The sequence below is a fragment of the Ovis aries genome, chromosome 14, assembly GCF_016772045.2.
Source record: "Ovis aries strain OAR_USU_Benz2616 breed Rambouillet chromosome 14, ARS-UI_Ramb_v3.0, whole genome shotgun sequence".
In the NCBI taxonomy this organism is placed as follows: Eukaryota; Metazoa; Chordata; class Mammalia; order Artiodactyla; family Bovidae; genus Ovis; species Ovis aries.
In genome coordinates, this window is record NC_056067.1 from 61,612,169 (window position 1) to 61,634,001 (window position 21,833).

General features: G+C 43.7%; 1 protein-coding gene across 5 annotated transcripts; it reads left to right on the forward strand.

The window, feature by feature from the left end:
- LOC121816561 (cationic amino acid transporter 3-like) lies at window positions 1–10,604 on the forward strand. 5 transcript variants are annotated; one of them, XM_060399124.1, is made up of 12 exons: window positions 1–97; window positions 816–903; window positions 3,455–3,851; window positions 5,634–5,811; window positions 6,012–6,124; window positions 6,474–6,696; window positions 7,246–7,385; window positions 8,809–8,911; window positions 9,085–9,281; window positions 9,480–9,646; window positions 9,918–10,026; window positions 10,192–10,604. In XM_060399124.1, the coding sequence occupies exons 3-12, from the start codon at window positions 3,482–3,484 to the stop codon at window positions 10,284–10,286; spliced, it is 1,695 nt and encodes a 564-aa protein (XP_060255107.1). In that variant the 5' UTR covers window positions 1–97; window positions 816–903; window positions 3,455–3,481; the 3' UTR covers window positions 10,287–10,604. The 5 variants fall into 5 exon arrangements, with proteins under 5 accessions (XP_060255107.1, XP_042088356.1, XP_060255104.1 ...); XM_042232422.2 differs by lacking the exon at window positions 816–903 and adding an exon at window positions 4,410–4,564 and having other exon boundaries at window positions 3,452–3,851; window positions 5,630–5,811; XM_060399121.1 differs by lacking the exon at window positions 816–903 and having other exon boundaries at window positions 3,452–3,851; window positions 5,634–5,829.
- Window positions 10,605–21,833: the final 11,229 nt, after the last annotated feature.

Here is a 21,833-nt window from a genome sequence, read left to right on the forward strand (position 1 = left end):
ACTTCGGTTCTTGGAGATGTCTCAGCTCCAGCCCTGCACGGCTTAACCTCAGCCTCCCTGACTGACCCAGTGCTCCAGGCTCTGCTCCAAGGATCCAGTAAGTCTCGGGTCACCCTCTCCTGTAGGAGACTGGGCGCTGAGTTCACATCCTGCCGAAGAGACCTCTGCAACCCCAGGGTGCAGGGCGTCAGCCTGGCTTCACCCTGAGGGTGGAGAGACCCATTTTCTAGATGAAAGTGTCTGCACTGTGTGTGTGTATGTGTGCATGTGTGTATGTGTGTGTAAGGAAAGTTAGGGGAGATGGATCAGTGCTCTGAGGCTCTAAGACAATTTTTACTCATGTTCAAACAATATTCGAGATTAATTACTCAACGAGTCGGATATGACTGAGCGACTAGGCACACGACACAACCACAACCCTTGTATAGGGCTTATGATGCGGACCACTGATTTCAGTCTCCTGCATACTGCTGGCCCTTTGAATCTAGGGGGTTTTGCTCTGTTGACTTTGGGGCAACTGTAAGGAACTTGAACATCCACAGATTTTGGTAAATGTGGAGATGAAAGCATGGTGACATATTCAGTCATTTGGGGGTTTGCTGCACCCAGTAACTGGGTGAAGCTGGTTGTTATTTATCATGGGCAGCAATTTTTTAAAAGGATGGTAAAATACATATAATGTACATTTGACCAACTTAATACGTATGGAGTTGAGTAATGTTAAGTATATCTGCATTTTTATGCAGCCAATCTCTAAAACATTTTAAAACTGTGCCTTCATTTAACAATAACTTCCTAATTTGCCTTCCCCCCAGGCCCCGGCCAGCCACATTCTGCATTTGTCTCCATGGCTTTAACTCCTTTGATTTCACAGAAGTGAAATCACACATTATTTGTATATTGGTGAGTGGTTTATGTCTCTTAGCATAATGTCCTCAAGGGTCCTCCATGTTGTTGCATGAGTCAGGAATTCCTGCCTTTTAAAGGCTGAATAATATTCCACTATATGCATAGCCACAACTGTGTTTATCCATTCCTTCATGGATGAACATTTGGGTTGCTTCCAACTTTTATCTACTGTGAATAATGCTGCCGTAAACATGAGTGTGCAAATATCTTTTTGAGACTCTATTTTCCATTTTTGGGGGATGTGCACCCAGATGTGGAATTACTGGATCACATGGTAAATCCATCGTTAGTGTTTTGAGGAACGATCGTACTTTATCCATAGCAACTGCACCATTTTGCATTCCTACTAAGAGTTCCCGAGGGTTCACTAGTAGCATTTGACAAAGAAGAAAACAGAGGTCCAGAGAAGTAAACGACTTGTTCAGAGGTACAGTGGTAGTGGAAAAGCCAAGGTTCTAATCACAGTTTCCTGGAGTTTTGCTCTCAACCAACATGTTATATTGGACTTTTGAATATCGTTAGGCAGAGACCCCCTCACAATAACTGGTGGTCACTGGGTCAGCCTAGTCCTGCAGAGCAGTGTAGTGAGGAGACATTTCAAGCCCCAAAGGAGCAGCAAAAGAGTCCTGTCATTCCTGATTCAGAATGATGGCTAGTCCCCCCTTCCCTCTAGGCACTTGGGAGTTGTAGGGAAAGAGCAAATTAGCCAAGATGGCACTGCCAGTCTCTCTCACCCCAAACCCTCTCGTCCTTGCCCCATGGTTTGTAAATAATGATTATGTAACAGGAGAGATTACTTATAGCACTGCACACGCCTGTCACGAGGTACTCGACTGGCCACCAGCGGCTTTTGTTCTGTAAGTATATATAGAAGCTCCCCCTGGAAAGCCCTGGAGGTGGGGTTGTGTTATGGCTGCGTTATGTCCACATTAGGGCTGCGTTACATGATGTTATGGCTGCTGCACCAGCCAGGAGACAATAAACACGCCTGCAATTCCTCTGGCTCCTTGAGTCTCCTTCCAGTTTTCCCGCTCCTGCCTTGCTTACCCTGGGTTCAGCAGAGCGTGCACGGTGAGACCCAGTGAGACAGCCGGTGCTGTGAGCAGGTTCAGCAAGACAGGAGGCCAGTGTGGTTTGATGCTCTAACTGAGCTGGGCTACACCTCCTACAAATTCCGTCTCCTTCTCCCCAGACTCAGAGTTCTAATTTCTTTTCACACTGCAGGCAGTGAGGTATAAAGCTACCAGGCCTCAGCATCCTTGGCAAAGCAATGTATGGAGTCTGAGATCTCTGATTACTCAGAGAGTCATGGCACACTTATAAAGGAAGGGAGGGAAAAATTAGAATAATAAATTTTCCCCAGTTCTGTAGAAGAAAAGAGGATAATGAGTGGCGCAAAGCTTGAGCAAAGTCAGGCAAGCTAATACAGAGCAGAGCTGGATTTGAACCAGCTGATCTGGTTGATTTGAATTCAGAAACAAGCGTTCTTATCCACTGGTGCGTTGTGCATGCTAAGTCACTTCAGTCATGTCCGACTCTGCCACCCCATGGACTGTAGCCCTCCAGTCTCCCCTGTCCAATTCTCTGTGTGTGCATGTGTGTGTTAATCACTCAGTCGTGTCCAGCTCTTTGTGACCCCATGGACAGTACCTCTCCAGGCTCCTCGGTCAATGGGATTCTCCAAGTAAGAATACTGGAGTGGGTTTCCATTCCCTCCTCCAGGGGATCGTCCCAACCCAGGGATTGAACCCGGGTCTCCTGCCTTGCAGGCACATTCTTGACCATCTGAGCCACCAGAGGAGCCCACTCTGTCCATTGAACTCATACCAATTAAACATCTACTCTGTACCTGGCACTGTGTTAGAGGCTTTTGCTTCTGTAGGGGTGGAAAACTTTTCTTTCTAGGTTTCTTGGCTGGTGTAAATAACTAAATTGACATAAGACAGATTAATACATTTACAGGAGCCCCTTAAAAAACTCTGAGGCTCAAATGCACTCAGGCATTTAAGGCTTATATGCTCCCCTGGGCTAAGGAGAAGTGGATAGGGATCTGGGCTTCAAGGAAGAGGAAGACAACCCACAGGAGGACGGGAAGAGCAAGTGCCTGATGAACAAATGTTTGCTCCTCCAGGCGGGTATGTTTTCCTGAAATTAGAAGTTCTCTCCGGTGATAGCTCTCTTCCTGGCATAGGCAGTATAATCTACATTATTTTGAGCAGTTAAAGGAGAGGCAAGGAGCTTCTCCTGAGTCTGCTGGGTCTTAATCATCTTTAGCTCAAAACAGTCCACACGCCAAAAGAGCACATTTAGGGGAGATTAAAAAAACCACTCCCCCTCAGTTCTATCCAAGCAACCCTTCCAGTAACTTTGAAACATATTAAATGCCTGATTTATGTTTGGAAAACCAAAGCACAGAGATGAGAACTTGCCCATTCTGTCCATATGCCACCTGCCCCTCATCACTCCATTGCTCCATAGAACTGGACTCCCAGGGCCAAGGGTGGATGGACATTCTTGAGGGCTTTGTATGTTGTTTTCTCAGCAGATCGTAACCTCCTCAACTCCGTCTAGGATGCTGCGTCAGTATGTTCGCCAGTTTCGTCAGGGGCTGGTCCGCAAGTGGCCACTGGAGCCCCGGGAGGAGTCTGAGAGTGGCAGAGCTCCTCTGAGCACCCTCGACCTGGTGACCTTGGGTGTGTGCAGAACTCTGGGGGCTGGCGTGTACGTCCTGATTGGTGTCATAACCCTGCTCATCGCTGGACCAGCGATCGTCATCTGCTTTTTGGTGGTCGCCCTGTGTTCGGTGTTGTCTGGACTCTGCTATGCCGAATTTTGGTCCTATGTACCACGGTCTGGTTCTGCCTATCTTTACAGTATCATCGCCATGGGAAAACTGTGCGCCTTCATCATTGGCTGGAACATCTTACTGTATTTAGTGGCTGGTGAGATGATGGGGAGGGGGATGATGTGGGGCTTAAGATCAGGAAACTAGGAGGGTAACTGGAGTCTTCACTCATTCGTAAATACTTTGTTATGGAGTTTGTAGAAGGAAGTTCCAGAAAGCCCCACAGCTTCACTGTACTGAGCTAGCCTGTTTTCTTTAAACATGGGCCGAGAACCCAGAGGAAAGGGCACTGTCAGGGGTGGGTGAGAGGGAGGCAGTTCCCACAGTCTCCTCCCCTCACCATATGGAAGTCTCTGCTCAGCTGTTGCCTTCATGGGATTTTCCTTTACCACTTGATTTAAAATTTCAGTCCTCATCTCTCAGCCCTCCTGGTCCCACTTCCAAGAAAAGTGTTCTTTTCTTGCATAACTTTGATCTCTTCCTAACATTTAATAGTTGACCTATTTTTTGAATCATCTATTCTTCTCTCCCCAATCCCATGAAAAGAAACTATTTGAGAGTGAGTATTTTGTCTGTTTTCCCCCTAAATACATCCCAGGGTGCATTGTAGGGGTTTAATTATTGTCCATTAATGTCCCTTCTTCTGCCACTGCAGCCGCTTCCTGTGTGACCAGGGCTTGGAGTTATGCCTTTGACAGCCTCATTGGGAACCACATCTCTAAGGCGTTAGAGAGAACTTTCTCTCCACACATGCCCTCTTTCCTGGCCCCGTACCCAGACTTCATTTCCCTGGGCCTGGTGCTGCTGATGACTGATGAGAAGGGGTCAGACATAAGATGGGAAGAGTGGGGTTTGGAGGGGGAACTGGTGTTGGAAAGTTGTGGGGTGGCAGAAGGTAGAATTAGGACTGGAAAGAAGGATCAGGGTTATGAGTAAGGGCGGCAAGGCACATAGACCATTGCTTTCCCACCCTGGCATCCTTGACACTTGGTGATGCTTCATCTTTTGGTGTTGAGGGCTGTCCTGAACTTCACACTGTAGGGTTTTGTTTTTGTTTTTTCTTAAATCGTAGTCAAATGTTGAGTTGCATCCCCAGCCTTACTCACTAGATACTGGCGCTAAATTGCGATCATCAGAATGTCTCCAGACATTGTCAAACATCCCTTGAGTGACAAAATCACCCCAGCTCAGAATCATTTACCAAGAATGACAAATTTCTTCCTCTGTCTTGAGACCAGATTTTTTTTTTAATTGAGAGGCTATTCTCATAGCATAAAACTGATTTATTGTCGTTCCCAGTTTTATTGAGATATAATTGACCTACAACCTTGTATATGTGCAATATATGTGTACAGAGTGATGATTTGACAGACGTGTGTTGTGAGATGACTGGCACAGGAAGAAATTAGCCATCTGAAAGTGCTTGTGTCTGCGTGGGTGCTCAGTTATTTCAGTTATGTGCAACTCCTGGAGACTCCATGGACTGTAGCCCATCAGGTTCCTCTGCCCATGGGCTTCTCCAGGCAAGAATACTGGAGTGGGTTGTCATGCCCTTCTCCAGCGGATCTTCCCAATCCAGGGATTGAACCTGCCTCTTCTCCTGTATTGCGGGCAGGTTCTTTACTGCTGAGTCACCAGGGAAGGCCCTTAAAGTGTAGAGTCCAGAACGACTTAGTACCTTCACAGTGTGGCAACCATCATCTCTATCTAGTTCCAAACATGTTCATCTCCCTAAAAGGAAACCCTGTACCCACCGAATGGTCACTATCCACCCATCCACCCCACCCCCACCACCCTCAAGCCCTGGCAACCACTGGCCTGCTTTCTGTGTCTATGGATTTGATTACCTTGGATGTCTCATATTCCATCTTTCCCACAGGACTACTGGTTCTGGGAGCTCGTGTGACAACCCTGATTATCAAAGTGTCCACAGGCTTGAACCTTTTTGTTCCAATCTTCATGATCCTCTCTGGCTTCATTAAGGGAGACCTGCACAACTGGCAGCTCACAGAACAGGACTACAAGTCGAATACATCTGGATCCAACAGCACCTTTAGGCCAGGAGGGTCCTCTTGGTAATACATGGATGGTGTTGGTGCAGAGCTGGGAACATGGTGGGGACTAAAGATATCTGGGCTGATGGATCCAGGTGATGGGGGTCCTGGAGCCCAGGACCTGTGATATGAAGGGAGGAGCACAGTAGAGAGGGCTGAACACACCTCACCCATGTTCTTCCTCTTTCTTTCTTTCACCATAGGTTGGGCCCTCTGGGTTCTGGAGGGTTTGTGCCCTTTGGCTTTGAAGGGATTGTCCAAGGAGCAGCTATACTTTTCACCTCCTATTTTGGTGTTCATGGCATGGTCACTGCAGGTAACATGGTCATTGTGTGTCCCATCAGGGGTGTGTGCGCTGGTTGGGCTGCCCCTGGGCAGGGGTTGGTAGAAGGTAAGATCCTGACGCTGGGAAAGATTGAGGGCATAGGAGAAGGGGACTGCAGAGGATGAGATAGTTGGATGACTTCACTGACTCAATGGACATGAGTTTGAGGAAACTCAGGAGCTAGTGAAGGACAGGGAAGCCTGGCACGCTGCAGTCCATGAGGCTGCAAAGAGTCATACATGAACAACAAAAGCCTGCTTTTGGACTTGCAAGAGGAAAGGGGATTTTCTGCTTTCATTCCAGTATCTTTCCTGACCCAGTACTCCCTCCTGTCCTGCAGCGAAGGAGGCCCCAAACCCTCAGCGTTCCATCTCCTTGAGCTTGCTGGTCTCCATCTTCATCGGCTTTCTGGCGTACTCTGGAGTCTCTGCGGCGCTCACCCTCATGGTGCCCTACTACCGGATTTACCCTTACAGCCCCTTGCCGCAGGCCTTCCTCCAGGTCGGATGGGGCCCGGCTGGATATGTCGTGGCTCTTGTCTTACTGTGTACTCTTTCATACAGGTCAGTGTCCTGGTTTTCTCCCCGTCTACGGTCAGATGCTCAGGTACCCCAGCGCTTGGGATTGAGAGACAAGATGAAGGGTACCATGTAGACCAGGAACCATTTAGACTAGGAACCATGTAGACAGGAACCATGTAGACAGGAACCATGTAGACAGGAACCATGTAGACTAGGAACCATGTAGACAGGAACCATGTAGACTAGGAACCATGTAGACAGGAACCATGTAGACGGGAACCATGTAGACGGGAACCATGTAGACCGGGAACCATGTAGACCAGGAACCATGTAGACGGGAACCATGTAGACGGGAACCATGTAGACAGGAACTATGTAGACAGGAACCATGTAGACTAGGAACCATGTAGACCAGGAACCATGTAGACGGGAACCATGTAGACCGGGAACCATGTAGACTAGGAACCATGTAGACCAGGAACCATGTAGACCCGGAACCATGTAGACCCGATGAATGTAGGCAGGAACTGAGGGTGCCCTGGTTTCTCCTGCTTCTGCACACCCTCTCACGTTTTCCATTTTATCTTCCAGCTTCCTATGTGCCGTGCTCTCCATGTTTGAATTGACCCGTGCAATGGCAGCTGATGGGCTCCTTTTCCGAGCTCTTGCCCAGATCCACACCCGTACTGGCACCGCCATCATGGCCATCTTGGCTTCTGGAACTCTTACAGGTGAATAAAGGAAGCCTTTTCTTTACTTTTTTTTTTTTTTAATAATTCTATGTATTTATTTTTATTTTATTTATTTTTTGTCATTAGTTTTTTTTTGGTTTTTTTTTTTTTAGTTTTTTATTTTTTTAATTTTAAAATCTTTAATTCTTACATGCGTTCCCAAACATGAACCCCCCTCCCACCTCCCTCCCCATAACATCTCTGTGGGTCATCCCCATGCACCAGCCCCAAGCATGCTGTATCCTGCGTCAGACATAGACTGGCGATTCAATTCTTACATGATAGTATACATGTTACAATGCCATTCTCCCAAATCATCCCACCCTCTCCCTCTCCCTCTGAGTCCAAAAGTCCGTTATACACATCTGTGTCTTTTTTCCTGTCTTGCATACAGGGTCGTCATTGCCATCTTTCTAAATTCCATATATATGTGTTAGTATACTGTATTGGTGATTTTTCTTTCTGGCTTACTTCACTCTGTATAATCGGCTCCAGTTTCATCCATCTCATCAGAACTGATTCAAATGAACTCTTTTTAACGGCTGAGTAATACTCCATTGTGTATATGTACCACAGCTTTCTTATCCATTCATCTGCTGATGGACATCTAGGTTGTTTCCATGTCCTGGCTATTACAAACAGTGCTGCGATGAACATTGGGGTACATGTGTCTCTTTCAATTCTGGTTTCCTCGGTGTGTATGCCCAGCAGTGGGATTGCTAGGTCATAAGGTAGTTCTATTTGCAATTTTTTAAGGAATCTCCACACTGTTCCCCATAGTGGCTGTACTCGTTTGCATTCCCACCAACAGTGTAGGAGGGGTCCCTTTTGATGACTGCTTTACAAAATTGGGTTGATATATGTCATACATCAACATGAGCCAGCCATAAGCATACCTATGAACCTTCCCTCCTGAGTCTCCCTCGCACCTCTCACCCCTCTAGGTTATTTCAGAGTCCCATTTTGAGCTCCCCGAGTCATACAGAAAATTTCCATTGGCTGTCACATTTGCATACATTAGTGCATACGCTTCCATGCTACCCTCCATTCATTTCACCCTCTCCTTCTTCTCTCCTGCCCTTGTCCGTCAGTCTGTTTTCCATGTCTGCATCTCCATGGCTGCCCTGTGAATAGGTTCATCAGTACCATCTCTCTAGACTCCATATATATGCATTAATATATGATGTTTGTTCTTCTCTTTCTGACTTACTTCGCTCTGAATAATAGGCTCTAGGTTCATCCTCCTCATTAGAACTGACTCAAATGTGTTCCTTTTTATGACTGAATAGTATTCCATTGTATATGTATATTCCACAGCTTCTTTATCCATTCATCCATCAGTGGATCATTCTTTCTTTGACCAATTTCTTTAACATGAATGTTTCCAGGGACTTTTCACTCCCTCCCCCAACCCTCATTTTAGGACTCACGGCAACACTCCTCAGGATCCTCGATCTGGTGAAACTCATGTCAGCCGGGATCCTGCCTGCTTACACTCTTGTGGCTGTTTCCATACTTGTCCTCAGGTGAGACCCACTAACCTTGGCTGAGAGCCTTGGACTCTTGGGGTTAATGGGGAGGTGATCCTCTTCTGCCTTCTATATGTCTCACTAGACTTAAGGCAAAAAAGAGGTAGATTATACTGTCTGATGTTAGGGTAGGGCCTGCCGTGAATACTGCCCTGATATCTCTCCTTCAGGTACCAACCAGACCAGATTTTAAGCAAGAGGGAGAAAACTAAAGAGGGAAATGAGATTTCTGACCATGAAGCAAGTCTTTCAGAACCTGTACCTGAAGCAGGACCCTTAAGGATTCTAAAGAGTCTGTGGTTCCCTACCAGCACCACCCCCAACCAGATATCTGGGCAGATTGTCTATGGATGTGCCTCTCTGCTTGGTGAGCAGTGGGGTATCTCTTTCGTCATATTGTGAAATTGACAAGATAGGTTGGGATTCTGTGTCTTTGAAAGTTAAGGGGTCTTGGAGGTATGATGGCCCTTCCTGAGGTGGGCAGCCTGGGGTGAGGTGTGACCCGAGGTCCTGACATCTTTGTCTTCTGGGTCCAGCCTGTTCTCCTCCTCCTTGACCCCTGCAGTTCTCTTGCTGAGCATCCTGAGCCTGATCTTGGCCCAGTGGCCCAGACGTGTGTTCTCTGGAGACCCCGGGCTCACAACAGTGGCTGTGCTGCTGCTGCTGCTCATCACTGGGGTTACAGTCATCATCTGGAGGCAGCCCCAGGACCCCACTTATCTTACATTCAGGGTAGGTGACCTTTTGTGTCCAAAGTGTCCACCTTGAGTGAATGAAGCCTGGGTGATTGACCTTTAAACTTCTTTGTTAGACCTGGAAGTAAAGAGAGTTGCTAAAACCAATGAACTCTTCCTGGATCCACACTCAGTGCTTTACAGACCCAATCTGGGCAGGCACTGAACACACAGCCTGAATAAGCCTGGAGTCTTCCCACAACCATGGGGCAGGTTCTCCCTTTCAGACATGTGGGCTGTGTTCAGGGATGAACTGACTCTGCCCACAGGTCCCTGCTCTGCCTGTCCTCCCACTGGTGAGCATCTTTGTGAACATTTACTTGATGATGCAGATAACTTCTGGGACCTGGATCTTATTTGGCATCTGGATGGCGATTGGTAAGAGGCTTTTTAGGGTGAAGAGTCCTCTTGAGTGACCGAATCCAATCCTCTTCCTAGAAGCCCTCCCTAAAACTGTCAGATGCCATAACAGGAAGCCTACTGGGCATTTGTAGCTGAAGAGAGCGCTTACTTTTCCTTCTCATTGTCTCATTTTCCTACTAGGATCTGTCATATACATAGGATATGAGATCCGACACAGGCTGGCAGGGAACAAACATCAACAGCCATCAGCCTCCACCACCCAGACTCCGGATTAAAACATCCCCAGTGCTGAATCTGCCTAACCCAAGAAAATTGATGCTGTGTGGAATCCCTCCAAACCCTGGCGGTATCTTCTGGTTTAAGGGGCACTTTGAGCCTCTGTGGAGTGTGAACGTGGGATACATCTACAGCTCTGTATTTATTGCCAGTGGATGTTGTATATTTTTAAAGCAAACTTTTAAAAAAGCATAATAGACATACTTAAAAGTGCATGCTTCCTAAGTGTGCAGCAAAATGAATTTTCACAACAAAATTACTACAGTGTAGCCAGTAACCAGAGGAAGAAATAAAATATTAACCGGACATGGGAGAAACAACTTCTTGTGCCTCTTTCCAGCAGGAACACAGAGACTGCCATTTAGGAAGGAAACATAGGTAACTATGTATTTTGTTAAGACTTACACTTTAAATATTAGGACACAAACAGATTGGAAGTAAATGTGCAAATAGTCACACAAGGAAGTCAGGGTAGCTGTATCGCTATCCAAGTAGACTCTGAGAAAGAGAAATAATACAGATAAAGTGGATTATTTTACCATAAAATGAGAAATTATTATATTTCTCTTTTCTCTCAGCTTTACTGAGACAGTGTAACATTGTGTAAATGATTGTTTTTTGTTAGCTTTCTATCTCCGACTCTTAGAGTAACACAGTTGAGCTGATGAAGAAAAGTTCTTAATTAAAAAAGAAAACAACCAAACCAAAACTCCTGCATTGCCAGAGGTAGGGAAATGGAATCATAGGTAATTGCTGATTGATAAATGGTTACTGATGGGAGTAACTAAAATGTAAGAAGTTAAAAGTATAACTAAAAGATAATTTTTAGTGTAAGAAAAAGTTAGTAAATTTTAGTGTAATGGAAAAAAAGAGTGCAACCAAAGTGTAACTAAAAGGTAAGAAGTTATCTTGGAGAGACAAGACAAAAAAGATGTTGCTACAGAACAGAATGCTCAAAATTGAGATTATGGACGATCAAGAAGCTGGTAAGAATGAAATAGAGGATTGTTTGTGGGAATGAACAACTGAAGTAGAGTCAAGGGAGGATGGATGTCAAGAAACCAAATACAAGTTATTAGATGAATCTAAGAATAAATGGAGGAGGATGAATAGAATTTGGAGAATCACTACCTTTCAAGTGCTAATGAAATTACGGGCTTAGGATGCAATTAATGGAGACTGAACCTTTAATTTTAAAACTTTGATAGAACAGGTTGACAGCACCTGATTATCATTCTTCCTTATTGACGTGGGATAACCAGATCTCACATTATACGCAATGTGCTATAAGAGGCAATACACAACACTGCCCATAAAGTAGTCCTGAAGAAAATCTGAATCAGAATTAATCATGTCTTCAGATCAACTACAGGCTCATAGCAGACACAGGGATTTCACATTTCAACTGAAAATTTCATCAGCCAGGGACTTCTCTGGAGACTGTGGGTAGGGATGGGAAGGGGAGGGGGTGATGAGGAGACAGGTTCCATCCCTGGTTGGGTAACCCACATGCCAAAGGAAGTTCAGTTCAGTTCAGTTCATTTGCTCAGTCATGTCCAACTCATTGCGACCCCATGAATCACAGCATGCCATGCCTCCCTGTCCATCACCAACTCCCAGAGTTCACTCAAACTCAAGTCCATCGAGTCGGTGATGCCATCCAGCCATCTCATCCTCTGTCATCCCATTCTCCTCCTGCCTCCAATCCCTCCCAGCATCAGAGTCTTTTCCAATGAGTCAACTCTTCGCATGAGGTGGCCAAAGTACTGGAGTTTCAGCTTTAGCATCATTCCTTCCAAAGAAATCCCAGGGTTGATCTCCTTCAGAATGGACTGGTGGGATCTCCTTGCAGTCCAAGGGACTCTCAAGAGTCTTCTCCAACACCACAGTTCCAAAGCATCAATTCTTTGGCACTCAGCTTTCTTCACAGTCCAACTCTCACATCCATACATGACCACTGGAAAAACCATATCCTTGGCTAGATGGGCCTTTGTTGGCAAAGTAATCAATGTCTCTGCTTTTTAATATGCTATCTAAGTTGCTCATAACTTTCCTTCCAAGGAGTAAATGTCTTTTAATTTCATGGCTGCAATCACCATATGCAGTGATTTTGGAGCACAAAAAAATAAAGTCTGACACTGTTTCCACTGTTTCCCCATCTATTTCCCATGAAGTGATGGGACCAGATGCCATGATCTTCGTTTTCTGAATGTTGAGCTTTAAGCCAACTTTTTCACTCTCCACTTTCAATTTCATCAAGAGGTTTTTTAGTTCCTTTTCACTTTCTGCCATAAGGGTGGTGCCATCTGCATATCTGAGGTTATTGATATTTCTCCCAGCAATCTTGATTCCAGCTTGTGCTTCTTCCAGCCCAGTGTTTCTCATGATGTACTCTGCATATAAGTTAAATAAGCAGGGTGACAATATACAGCTGTGACATACTCCTTTTCCTATTTGGAACCAGTCTGTTGTTCCTTGAGTTATTGTTGGTCAAGAAGCAAGTGGCCAAACCAGCGATCGGTTACAAAACTAACTGCTGGGCTACAGTCGTGAATGGCTCAATGCAATCAATAGGCTTTCGAGTTTATATGCCCAGGATGAATCCTCTATCTTCATGCACAATGATGAAACATGGAAATTTATAGGTAGGATGGTCTAATGCTGGAGCCTGGGTAAATACAGATGTTAAAGCATTGACAGTCTTTTCTCCTTCTGACATTCATTCAGTTGGGTCTGGTTGGGTAGAAGTTAGCAATGCATACAGAAGGTGGGCAATGCAGGAGCATCTAGGCACTTAATTCTCTCAATGTCTAGTTTGATGTAAAAATCCCCTGGATTATCAGGAACTGAGAAAGTCAGGGTTCCCTTAACTGTTTCAGAATCAATCAACAATGTTCCTTAGATATGAAATGATCTAAATATTTCACTGTTTTCACCATTTTGAACTGTTGTGTTGGAGAAACCCTTGATAATCCCTTGAACTGCAAGGAGATCATACCAGTCCATCCTAAAGGAAATAAGTACTAAATATTCACTGGAAGGACCGATGCTAAATCTACAATACTGTGGTTACCTGATGCAAAGAACTGACCCATTGGAAAAGACCTTGATGCTGGGAAACATGGAAGGCAGGAGGAGAAGGGGACGACAGAGGATGAGATGGTTGGATGGCATCACTGACTTGATGAACATAAGTTTGAGCAAGTTCCGGGGATTGGTATGGACAGGGAAGCCTAGCATGCTGCAAACCATGGGGTTGTAAAGAGTCAGACAAAATGAGCAACTGAATTGTAGTATTTCACAACTGGTGAGCAGAATTGCAATTTCTCCTCAGAGGCATTATGCCCCCTAGAGGCTAATTGCTGTGACATTTGGACAGTGTCTGAACTATTGAGAACACCTTAAACCACTTTATTGCACCCTGTATAATTGGATTTTTGAAAATTTTTTTTACAGTATTATGAGTCAACTATACTTCAATTAAAAAAAAAAGAAGTTAATGTAAGAGTCAACTACTACATTTAAGTCCTGTTTTGATGGTCTGTGTCCAGGGTCTTATCTTAGGGGTTACTTGATAGATTTCAGAATCTAGTCAACCCTTCACGAATACCCCACACCACTCCCTTCACCACTCCACTTCCCGCTCCCTGGTTTTCCTTTCTGAAGACTGGAGCTCCTTACCTCTTACATCCCGTTTCCCTCCTTGCTTGTGTGCTCAGCAAACAGGACTCCTTGAAGAAGAAGACAAGGAGGACACCTTCCCATTTACCCTCTTCCACCCCTTTGTGCAAGGCTGGATGCAAGTGTGATGATTATTCAATGCTGTGCTTCTTGAATTAATATCAGATGTTAAATTCCCCTCCTTCTGGTTGGGGTCCAGCTGGGCTTGGGGTGCACCCACACTGGAGTGTCTCAGGTCATGTGAGGACTGTGGGGAGTTGAGAAGTGTAAGAGGACTGGGAGGGAGCAGGGTCTGAGTGGGGCCCCCAGTTTCGCAGCCCATACTTTGCAAGGTCCTTGGTGATTGCAAATTCAGGCAGCCAAAGAAATAATCAATAAACAGTCTATAATGGGAATAGGGAAGCATTTTGTTTGAGCCAAACTGAGGATTATCCTCTAGAGACAGATGCTCAGATAACTCTGTGGAACGGCTTTCCTGAAGCACCTTTTTCAATACAGTCTTATACCTTGTCTGACCAAAGAGCAAGCATCACGCATGACAGGCTGCACTCCTTCAGGGTTTCAAGAGACAAACTAGTACACAGACAGCGAGATGACAGGACCCTGGTGTCTAGGAAGGGAACTTTACCTTCCAGGGCATGGACCTGTGAGAAGACAGTTGCTCATCCTTACCTTCAAAATAGATTTTCTTTTTTTAAAAAAAATTAGTTTAATTATTTTAATTGGATGCTGGTTACTTTACAATATTGTAGTGGTTTTTGCCAAACATTGACATGAATCAGCCACAGTCGCAAATGTGTTCCCCATTCAGAACTCCCCTCCTACCTCCCTCCCCATCCCGTCCCCCAAGGTCATCCCAGTGCACCAGCCCTGAGCACCCTGTCTCATTCATCAAACCTGGACCTGCGATCTGCTTCACATATGATAAGATACACATTTCAATGCTATCCTATCAAATCATCCCACCCTTACTTTCTCCCACAGAGTCCAAATGACTGTTCTTTACATCTGTGTCTCATTTGCTGTTTCTCATAGAGGGTCATCGTACCATCTTCCTAAATTCCATATATATGTGTTAGTATACTGTATTGGTGTTTTTCTTTCTGACTTACTTCACTCTGTATAGTAGACTCCAGTTTCATCCACCTCATTAGAACTGATTCAAATGCATTTTTTTAGTGGCCGAGTAATATTCCATCGTGTATATGTACCACAGCTTTCTTATCCATTCATCTGCTGATGGACATCTAGATTGCTTCCATGTCCTGGCTATTGTAAACAGTGCTGCGATGAACACTGGGGTACATGTGTCTCTCAATTCTGCTTTCCTCGGTGTGTATGCCCAGCAGTGGGATTGCTGGTTAGTATTGCAGTTTTATTTCCAGTGTTTTAAGGAATCTCCACACTGTTCTCCATAGTGGCTGTACTAGTTTGCGTTCCCACAAACAGTGTAAGAAGGTTCCCTTTTCTCCACACCCTCTCCAGCATTTACTGTTTGTAGGCTTTTGGATAGCAGCCATTCTGACCAGCGTGAGATGGTACCTCATTGTGGTTTTGATTTGAATTTCTCTGATAATGAGTCATCTTGAGCATCTTTTCTTGTGTTTGTTAGCCATCAGTATGTCTTCTTTGGAGAAATGTCTGTTTAGTTCTTTGGCCCACTTTTTGATTGGGTCACTTATTTTTCTGGAATTGAGCTGCAGGAGCTGCTTGTATATTTTTGAGATTAATTCTTTGTCAGTTGCTTTGTTTGCTATTCTTTTCTTCCATTCTGAAGGCTGTCTTTTCACCTTGCTTACGGTTTCCTTCATTGTGCAAAAGCTTTTCAGTTTAGTTAGGTCCATTTGTTTATTTTTGATTTTATTTCCATTACTTTGGGAAGTTAGTCATAGAGGCTCCTGCTGTGATTTATGTCAGAGAGTGTTTTGCCTATGTTTTCCTCTAGGAGTTTTATAGTTTCTGGTCTTACATTTAGATCTTTAATCCATTTTGAGTTTATTTTTGTGTATGGTGTTAGAAAGTGTTCTAGTTTCATTCTTTTACAGGTGGTTGATCAGTTTTCCCAGGACCACTTGTTAAAGAGATCGTCTTTTCTACATTGTATATTCTTGCTTCCTTTGTTAAAGATAAGGTGTCCAGAGGTGCATGGATTTATTTCTGGGCTTTCCATTTTGTTCCATTGATCTATATTTCTGTCTTTGTGCCAGTACCATACAGTCTTGATGACTGTAGCTTTGTAGTATAGTCTGAAGTCAGGCGAGTTGATTCCTCCAGTTCCATTCTTCTTTCTTAAGATTGTTTTTGCTATTTGAGGTTTCTTGTATTTCCATACAAATTGTGAAATCATTTGTTCTAGGTCTCTGAAAAACACCATTGGTAGCTTGATAGGGATTACATTGAATGTGTAGATTGCTTTGGGTCATATACTCATTTTCAGTATATTGATTCTTCCAATCCATGAACATGGTATATTTCTCCATCTATTTGTGTCATCTTTGATTTCTTTCATTAGTGCTTTATAGTTTCTATATATAGGTATTTTCTTTCTTTAGGTAGACTTATGCAAGGAGATCCAACCAGTCCATTCTGAAGGAGGGCAGCCCTGGGATTTGTTTGGAGGGAATGATGCTAAAGCTGAAACTCCAGTACTTTGGCCACCTCATGCGAAGAGTTGATTCATTGGCAAAGTCATTGGAATCCCTCTGATGCTGGGAGGGATTGGGGGCAGGAGGAGAAGGGGACGACAGAGGATGAGATGGCTGGATGGCATCACTGGCTTGATGGATGTGAGTCTGAGTGAACTCTGGGAGTTGGTGATGGAAAGGGAGGCCTGGCGTGCTGTGATTCATGGGGTCGCAAATAGTCAGACACGATTGATTGAATTAAACTGAACTGAACTGAATTGATTCCTAAGTATTTTATTCTTTTCATTGCAATGGTGAATGGATTGTTTCCTTAATTTCTCTTTCTGTTTTCTCATTGTTTGTGTATAGGAATGCAAGGAATTTCTGTGTGTTAATTTTATTTCCTGAAACTTTACTATAGTCATTGATTAGCTCTAGTAATTTTCTGGTGGAGTCTTTAGGGTTTTCTATGTAGAGGATCATGTCATCTGCAAACAGTGAGAGTTTTACTTCTTCTTTTCCAATCTGGATTCCTTTTACATCTTTTTCTTCTCTGATTGCTGTGGCTAAAACTTCCAAAATTATGTTGAATAGTAGTGGTGAGAGTGGGCACTTGTCTTGTTTCTGACTTTAGGAATTGAAATGCTTTCAATTTTTCCCCATTAAGGATAATATTTGCTGTGGGTTTGCAATATAGGCTTTTATTATGTTGAGGTATGTTCCTTCTACTCCTGCTTTCTGGAGGATTTTTATCAGAAATGGATGTTGAAATTTATCAAGGGCTTTCTCTACATCTATTGAGATAATCATATGGTTTTTATCTTCTAATTTATTCACATGGTCTATCACATTGATTGATTTGTGGATATTAAAGAATCCTTGCATCCTTGGGATAAAGCCCACTTGGTCATGATGTATAATCTTTTCAATATGTTGTTGGATTCTGTTTGCTGAATTTTGTTAAGGATTTTTGCATCTATGTTCTTCAGCAATATTGGCCTGTAGTTTTCTTTCTTTGTGGCATCTTTGTCTCATTTTGATATTAGGGTGATGGTGGCCTCATAGAATGACTTTGGAAGTTTACCTTCCTGTAATTTTCTGGAAGAGTTTGAGTAGGATAGGGGTTAGCCCTTCTTTAAATTTTTGGTCTAATTCAGCTGTGAAGCTGTCTGGTCCTGGGCTTTTGTGTGCTGGAAGATTTCTGATTACAGTTTTGATTTCTGTGCTTGTGATGGGTCTGTTAAGATTTTCTATTTCTTCCTGGTTCAGTTTTGGAGGGTTATACTTTTCTAAGAATTTTCCCATTTCTTCCAAGCTGTCCATTTTATTGGCATATTGTTGCTGATAGTAGTAGTCTCTTATGATCCTTTGTATTTCTGTGTTGTCTGCTGTGATTTCTCCATTTTCATTTCTAATTGTGTTGATTTGATTCTTCTCGCTTTGTTTCTTGATGAGTCTGGTTAATGGTTTGTCTCTTTTATTTATCTTCTCAAAGAACCAGCTTTTAGGTTTGTTGATTTTTGCTATCGTCTCTTTTGTTTCTTTTTCATTTCTTTCTGCCCTAATTTTTATGATTTCTTTCCTTCTACTAACCTTGGGGTTCTTTGTTCCTTCCTTTTCTAGTTACTTTAGGTGTGCTGCTGCTAAGTTTCTTCAGTCGTGTCTGACTCTGTGCGATCCCATAGATGGCCTCCTACCAGGCTCCTCTGTCCCTGGGATTCTCCAGGCAAGAACACTGGAGTGGGTTGCCATTTCCTTCTCCAATGCATGAAAGTGAAAAGTGAAAGTGAAGTCGCTCAGTCCTGTCCAACTCTTAGCGACCTCATGGACTGCAGCCTACCAGGCTCCTCCATCCATGAGATTTTCCAGGCAAGAGTACTGGAGTAGGGTGCCATTGCCTTAGAGATAGGTTATTTATTTCGGTTTTCTCTTGTTTCTTGAAGTAAGCTTGTATTGTTATGAACGTTCTCCTTAGCACTGAATCCCATAGGTTTTGTGTTGTGTTTTCATTATCATTGGTTTCTATGCATATTTTGGTCTCTTTTTTGATTTCTTTTGTGATTTGTTGGTTCTTCAGAAGCGTGTTATTTAGCCTCCATATGTTTGTATTTTTAAGAGTTCCCCCCCCCCCTCCCCCGTAGTCCTACTGCATTGTGATCAGAAAAAATGCTTGGAATGATGTCATTTTTTTTTTTTTAATTTACCAAGGCTAGATTTATGGCTTAGGATGTGATCTATCCTTGAGAAAGTTCCGTGTGCACTTGAGAAAAGGGTGAAATTCATTGTTTTGCGGTGAAATGTCCTATAGATATAAATTAGGTCTAATTGGTCCATTGTATCATTTAAAGTTTGTGTTTTCTTGCTAATTTTCTGTTCAATTGATCTATCCATAGGTGTGAGTGGGGTATTAAAGTCTCCCACTATTATTGTGTTACTGTTAATTTTCCCTTTCATACTTGTTAGCATTTGCCTTACATATTGCGGTGCTCCTATGTTGGGTGCATGTACATTTTTAATTGTTATATCTTCTTCTTGGATTGACCCTTTGATCATTATGTAGTGTCCTTCTTTGTCTCTTTTCACAGCCTTTGTTTTAAAGTCTATTTTATCTGATATGAGTATTGCTACTCCTGCTTTTTTTCTGGTCTCCATTTGTGTGAAATATCTTTTTCCAGCCATTCACTTTCAGTCTGTATGCATCCCTTGTTTTGAGGTGGGTCTCTTTAGACAGCATATATAGGGGTCTTGTTTTTTTATCCATTCAGCCAGTGTTTGTCTTTTGGTTGGGGCATTCTACCCATTTACATTTAAGGTAATTATTGATAAGTATGATCCTGTTGCCATTTACTTTGTTGTTTTAGGTTTGAGTTTATACACACTTTTTGTGTTTCCTGTCTAGAGAAGATCCTTTAGCATTTGTTGAAGAGCTGGTTTGGTGGTGCTGAATTTCTCAGCTTTTGCTTGTCTATAAAGCTTTTGATTTCTCCTTCATATTTGAATGAGATCCTTGCTGGGTACAGTCATCTGGGTTGTAGGTTTTTCTCTTTCATCAGTTTAAGTATGTCCTGCCATTCCCTTCTGGCCTGAAGAGTTTCTATTGAAAGATCAGCTGTTATCCTTATGGGAATCCCCTTGTGTGTTATTTGTTGTTTTTCTCTTTCTGCTTTTAATATTTTGAAACAGTTTTCTTTACCTCAAGGTTAAAGTAGATGTGCTTTGAGGGTCTGTCAGGCTGTCTTTGTTTACACAAAGTTCAGGCTGAACCACAGATAAGCCAAACTGACTTCCCCATATCTCAGTATGTGAACATTTTCTCCATCACAGAATATAAAATATCTTAGAAAGAAATTCTACCATTGAGGATAAACCCAGAAGAGTTGAAGTCACACGTGGGAAGAGACATGTGTACACTCATGTTCATAGCACCATTATTCACAGTAACTAGGACATGAAAGCAACCCAAGTGCCTATTGACCAGAGCATGGTTAAGCCAATGTGGTAGGTACAAATAACACAGTATATTCAGCATTTAAAGAGAATAGAATAGAATACATGCCAGAACATGGATAAGTCTAGTGGACATTATACAAAGTAAAATAAGGCTGACCAGAGAGGACAAACATTGGATGGTTCCACTGAAATGAAGTGGTCAGGGTGGTCAGATTCACGGGGAGAAAGTAGAATGGTGTTGCCAGGAAATGGGAAAGGAGAAAGGAGGAATTGTTGTTGAGTGTGTACAGAGTTTCTGTTTTGCCAGAGGAAAAAAAGTCCTGAGGTTTGGTCGCACAAAATGTGAAAGTACTTAGCATGGAAATGGGACAGGTTGTTGACCCCCAAGTCCTCTCCCCTCCTTCTGTGTGTGGTAAAGTCTTAGCCAAAGAATAAATTTAATCCAAGAAGTGAGAGCATGCAGAAACAAAGGAAAACAGTCAAAGGAGAACAAATACTAATAATATGGTGACCTAGCATAGTCAAGGACCTTTAGTTCCTTCTCAAGAGCTACAGACAATATCCTGAGAGCATGCAGATACAGACATTTCCACCAGCTGGAAGAAGTTAACTAACTGATGATCAGAGTGTAGCCATGACAACAACTGCCCCAATTCTGAGAACTGGCCTCAGGGAAATGGGGACAAGCTGACCTTGTTACTAAAGATTAACTGTACCTAAAACAATCCAGACAACTCTGGTCAGCTCGCTGATGACCAATTTCAGGATGACTGTCAGAGTGAACTGTGCTGTTTCTGAATGTATCGCCCTCTTTGAGTCTATAAAAGCTCTTGTGCTGTGCTCAGTCATGTCTGACTCTTTTGGAACCGATGGACTGTAGCCCACCAGGCTCCTCTGTCCATGGGATTCTCCAGGCAAGAATACTGGAGGGCATTGCCATGCCCTCCTCCAGGGCTCCTCCTCTCTCAACCTAGGGTTTGAACCCAGGGCTTCTGCACTCCAGGCAGATTCTCCACTGTTGGAGCCACCAGGGAAACCCAAGGATACTGGAGTGGGTAGCCTATTCCTTCTCCGGGTGATCTACCTGACCCAGAAGTTGAAGTGGTATCTCCTGCACTGCAGGTGGAATCTTTACCAGTTAAGCTACCAAGGAAACCCACTGAAGCTGTTACTGTCTGCTTGTTGGGGTGGGCAGGGGAGTTGACCTTTGGCAGTAGTATAACCCCCCTCCCAGCCATTGCTGGCATCCAAAATAAAGGAGACTTTCCTTCCACCAACCTGTATTCCACCCTCCAGTATTCTTAATGGCTTTTGAGGAGCCAGCAGCAGGACTCTGCTTTTGGTTTTGACATGACTGAACTGATTATTAAAGAGGGTTAAAATGGTCAATTTCCCGTTATTTGTATATTGGTGGTGGTTTATTCACTAAGTCATGTCTGACTCTTGTGATCCCATGCACTTTAGCTTGCCAGGCTCCTCTGTGTATGGGATTCTCCAGGTGAGAATACTGGAGTAGGTAGCCTATTCCTTCTCCAGAGGATCTTCCCAACCCAAGAATCGAACCTGGTCTCCTGCATGCAGGCAGATTCTTTACCGACTGGGCTATGAGGGAGATGTCATTTGTACGTTACCACAGTCAAAAAACGTTTTTTAAAATCCCCTGACAGTAACCACAGAAGTGTTAAGGACTGACAGGAACTTTGCATAAGCTTCCGGTCCTCCCAGCCTCCTCCCCACCCCAACTACCCAGGGGTTAAGGGTTGTCTTCTCTGCTCAGGGACTTCCCTCTTT

Coding starts and splice junctions, on each gene's coding strand:
- LOC121816561 (XM_042232422.2), top strand. CDS start 3,482: ATGCTGCGTCAGTATGTTCGCCAGTTTCGTCAGGGGCTGGTCCGCAAG. Junction 6,125..6,473: donor TCATGGCATGGTCACTGCAG/GTAACATGGTCA, acceptor CCTGTCCTGCAG/CGAAGGAGGCCCCAAACCCT. Junction 10,027..10,191: donor TGGCATCTGGATGGCGATTG/GTAAGAGGCTTT, acceptor TTTTCCTACTAG/GATCTGTCATATACATAGGA.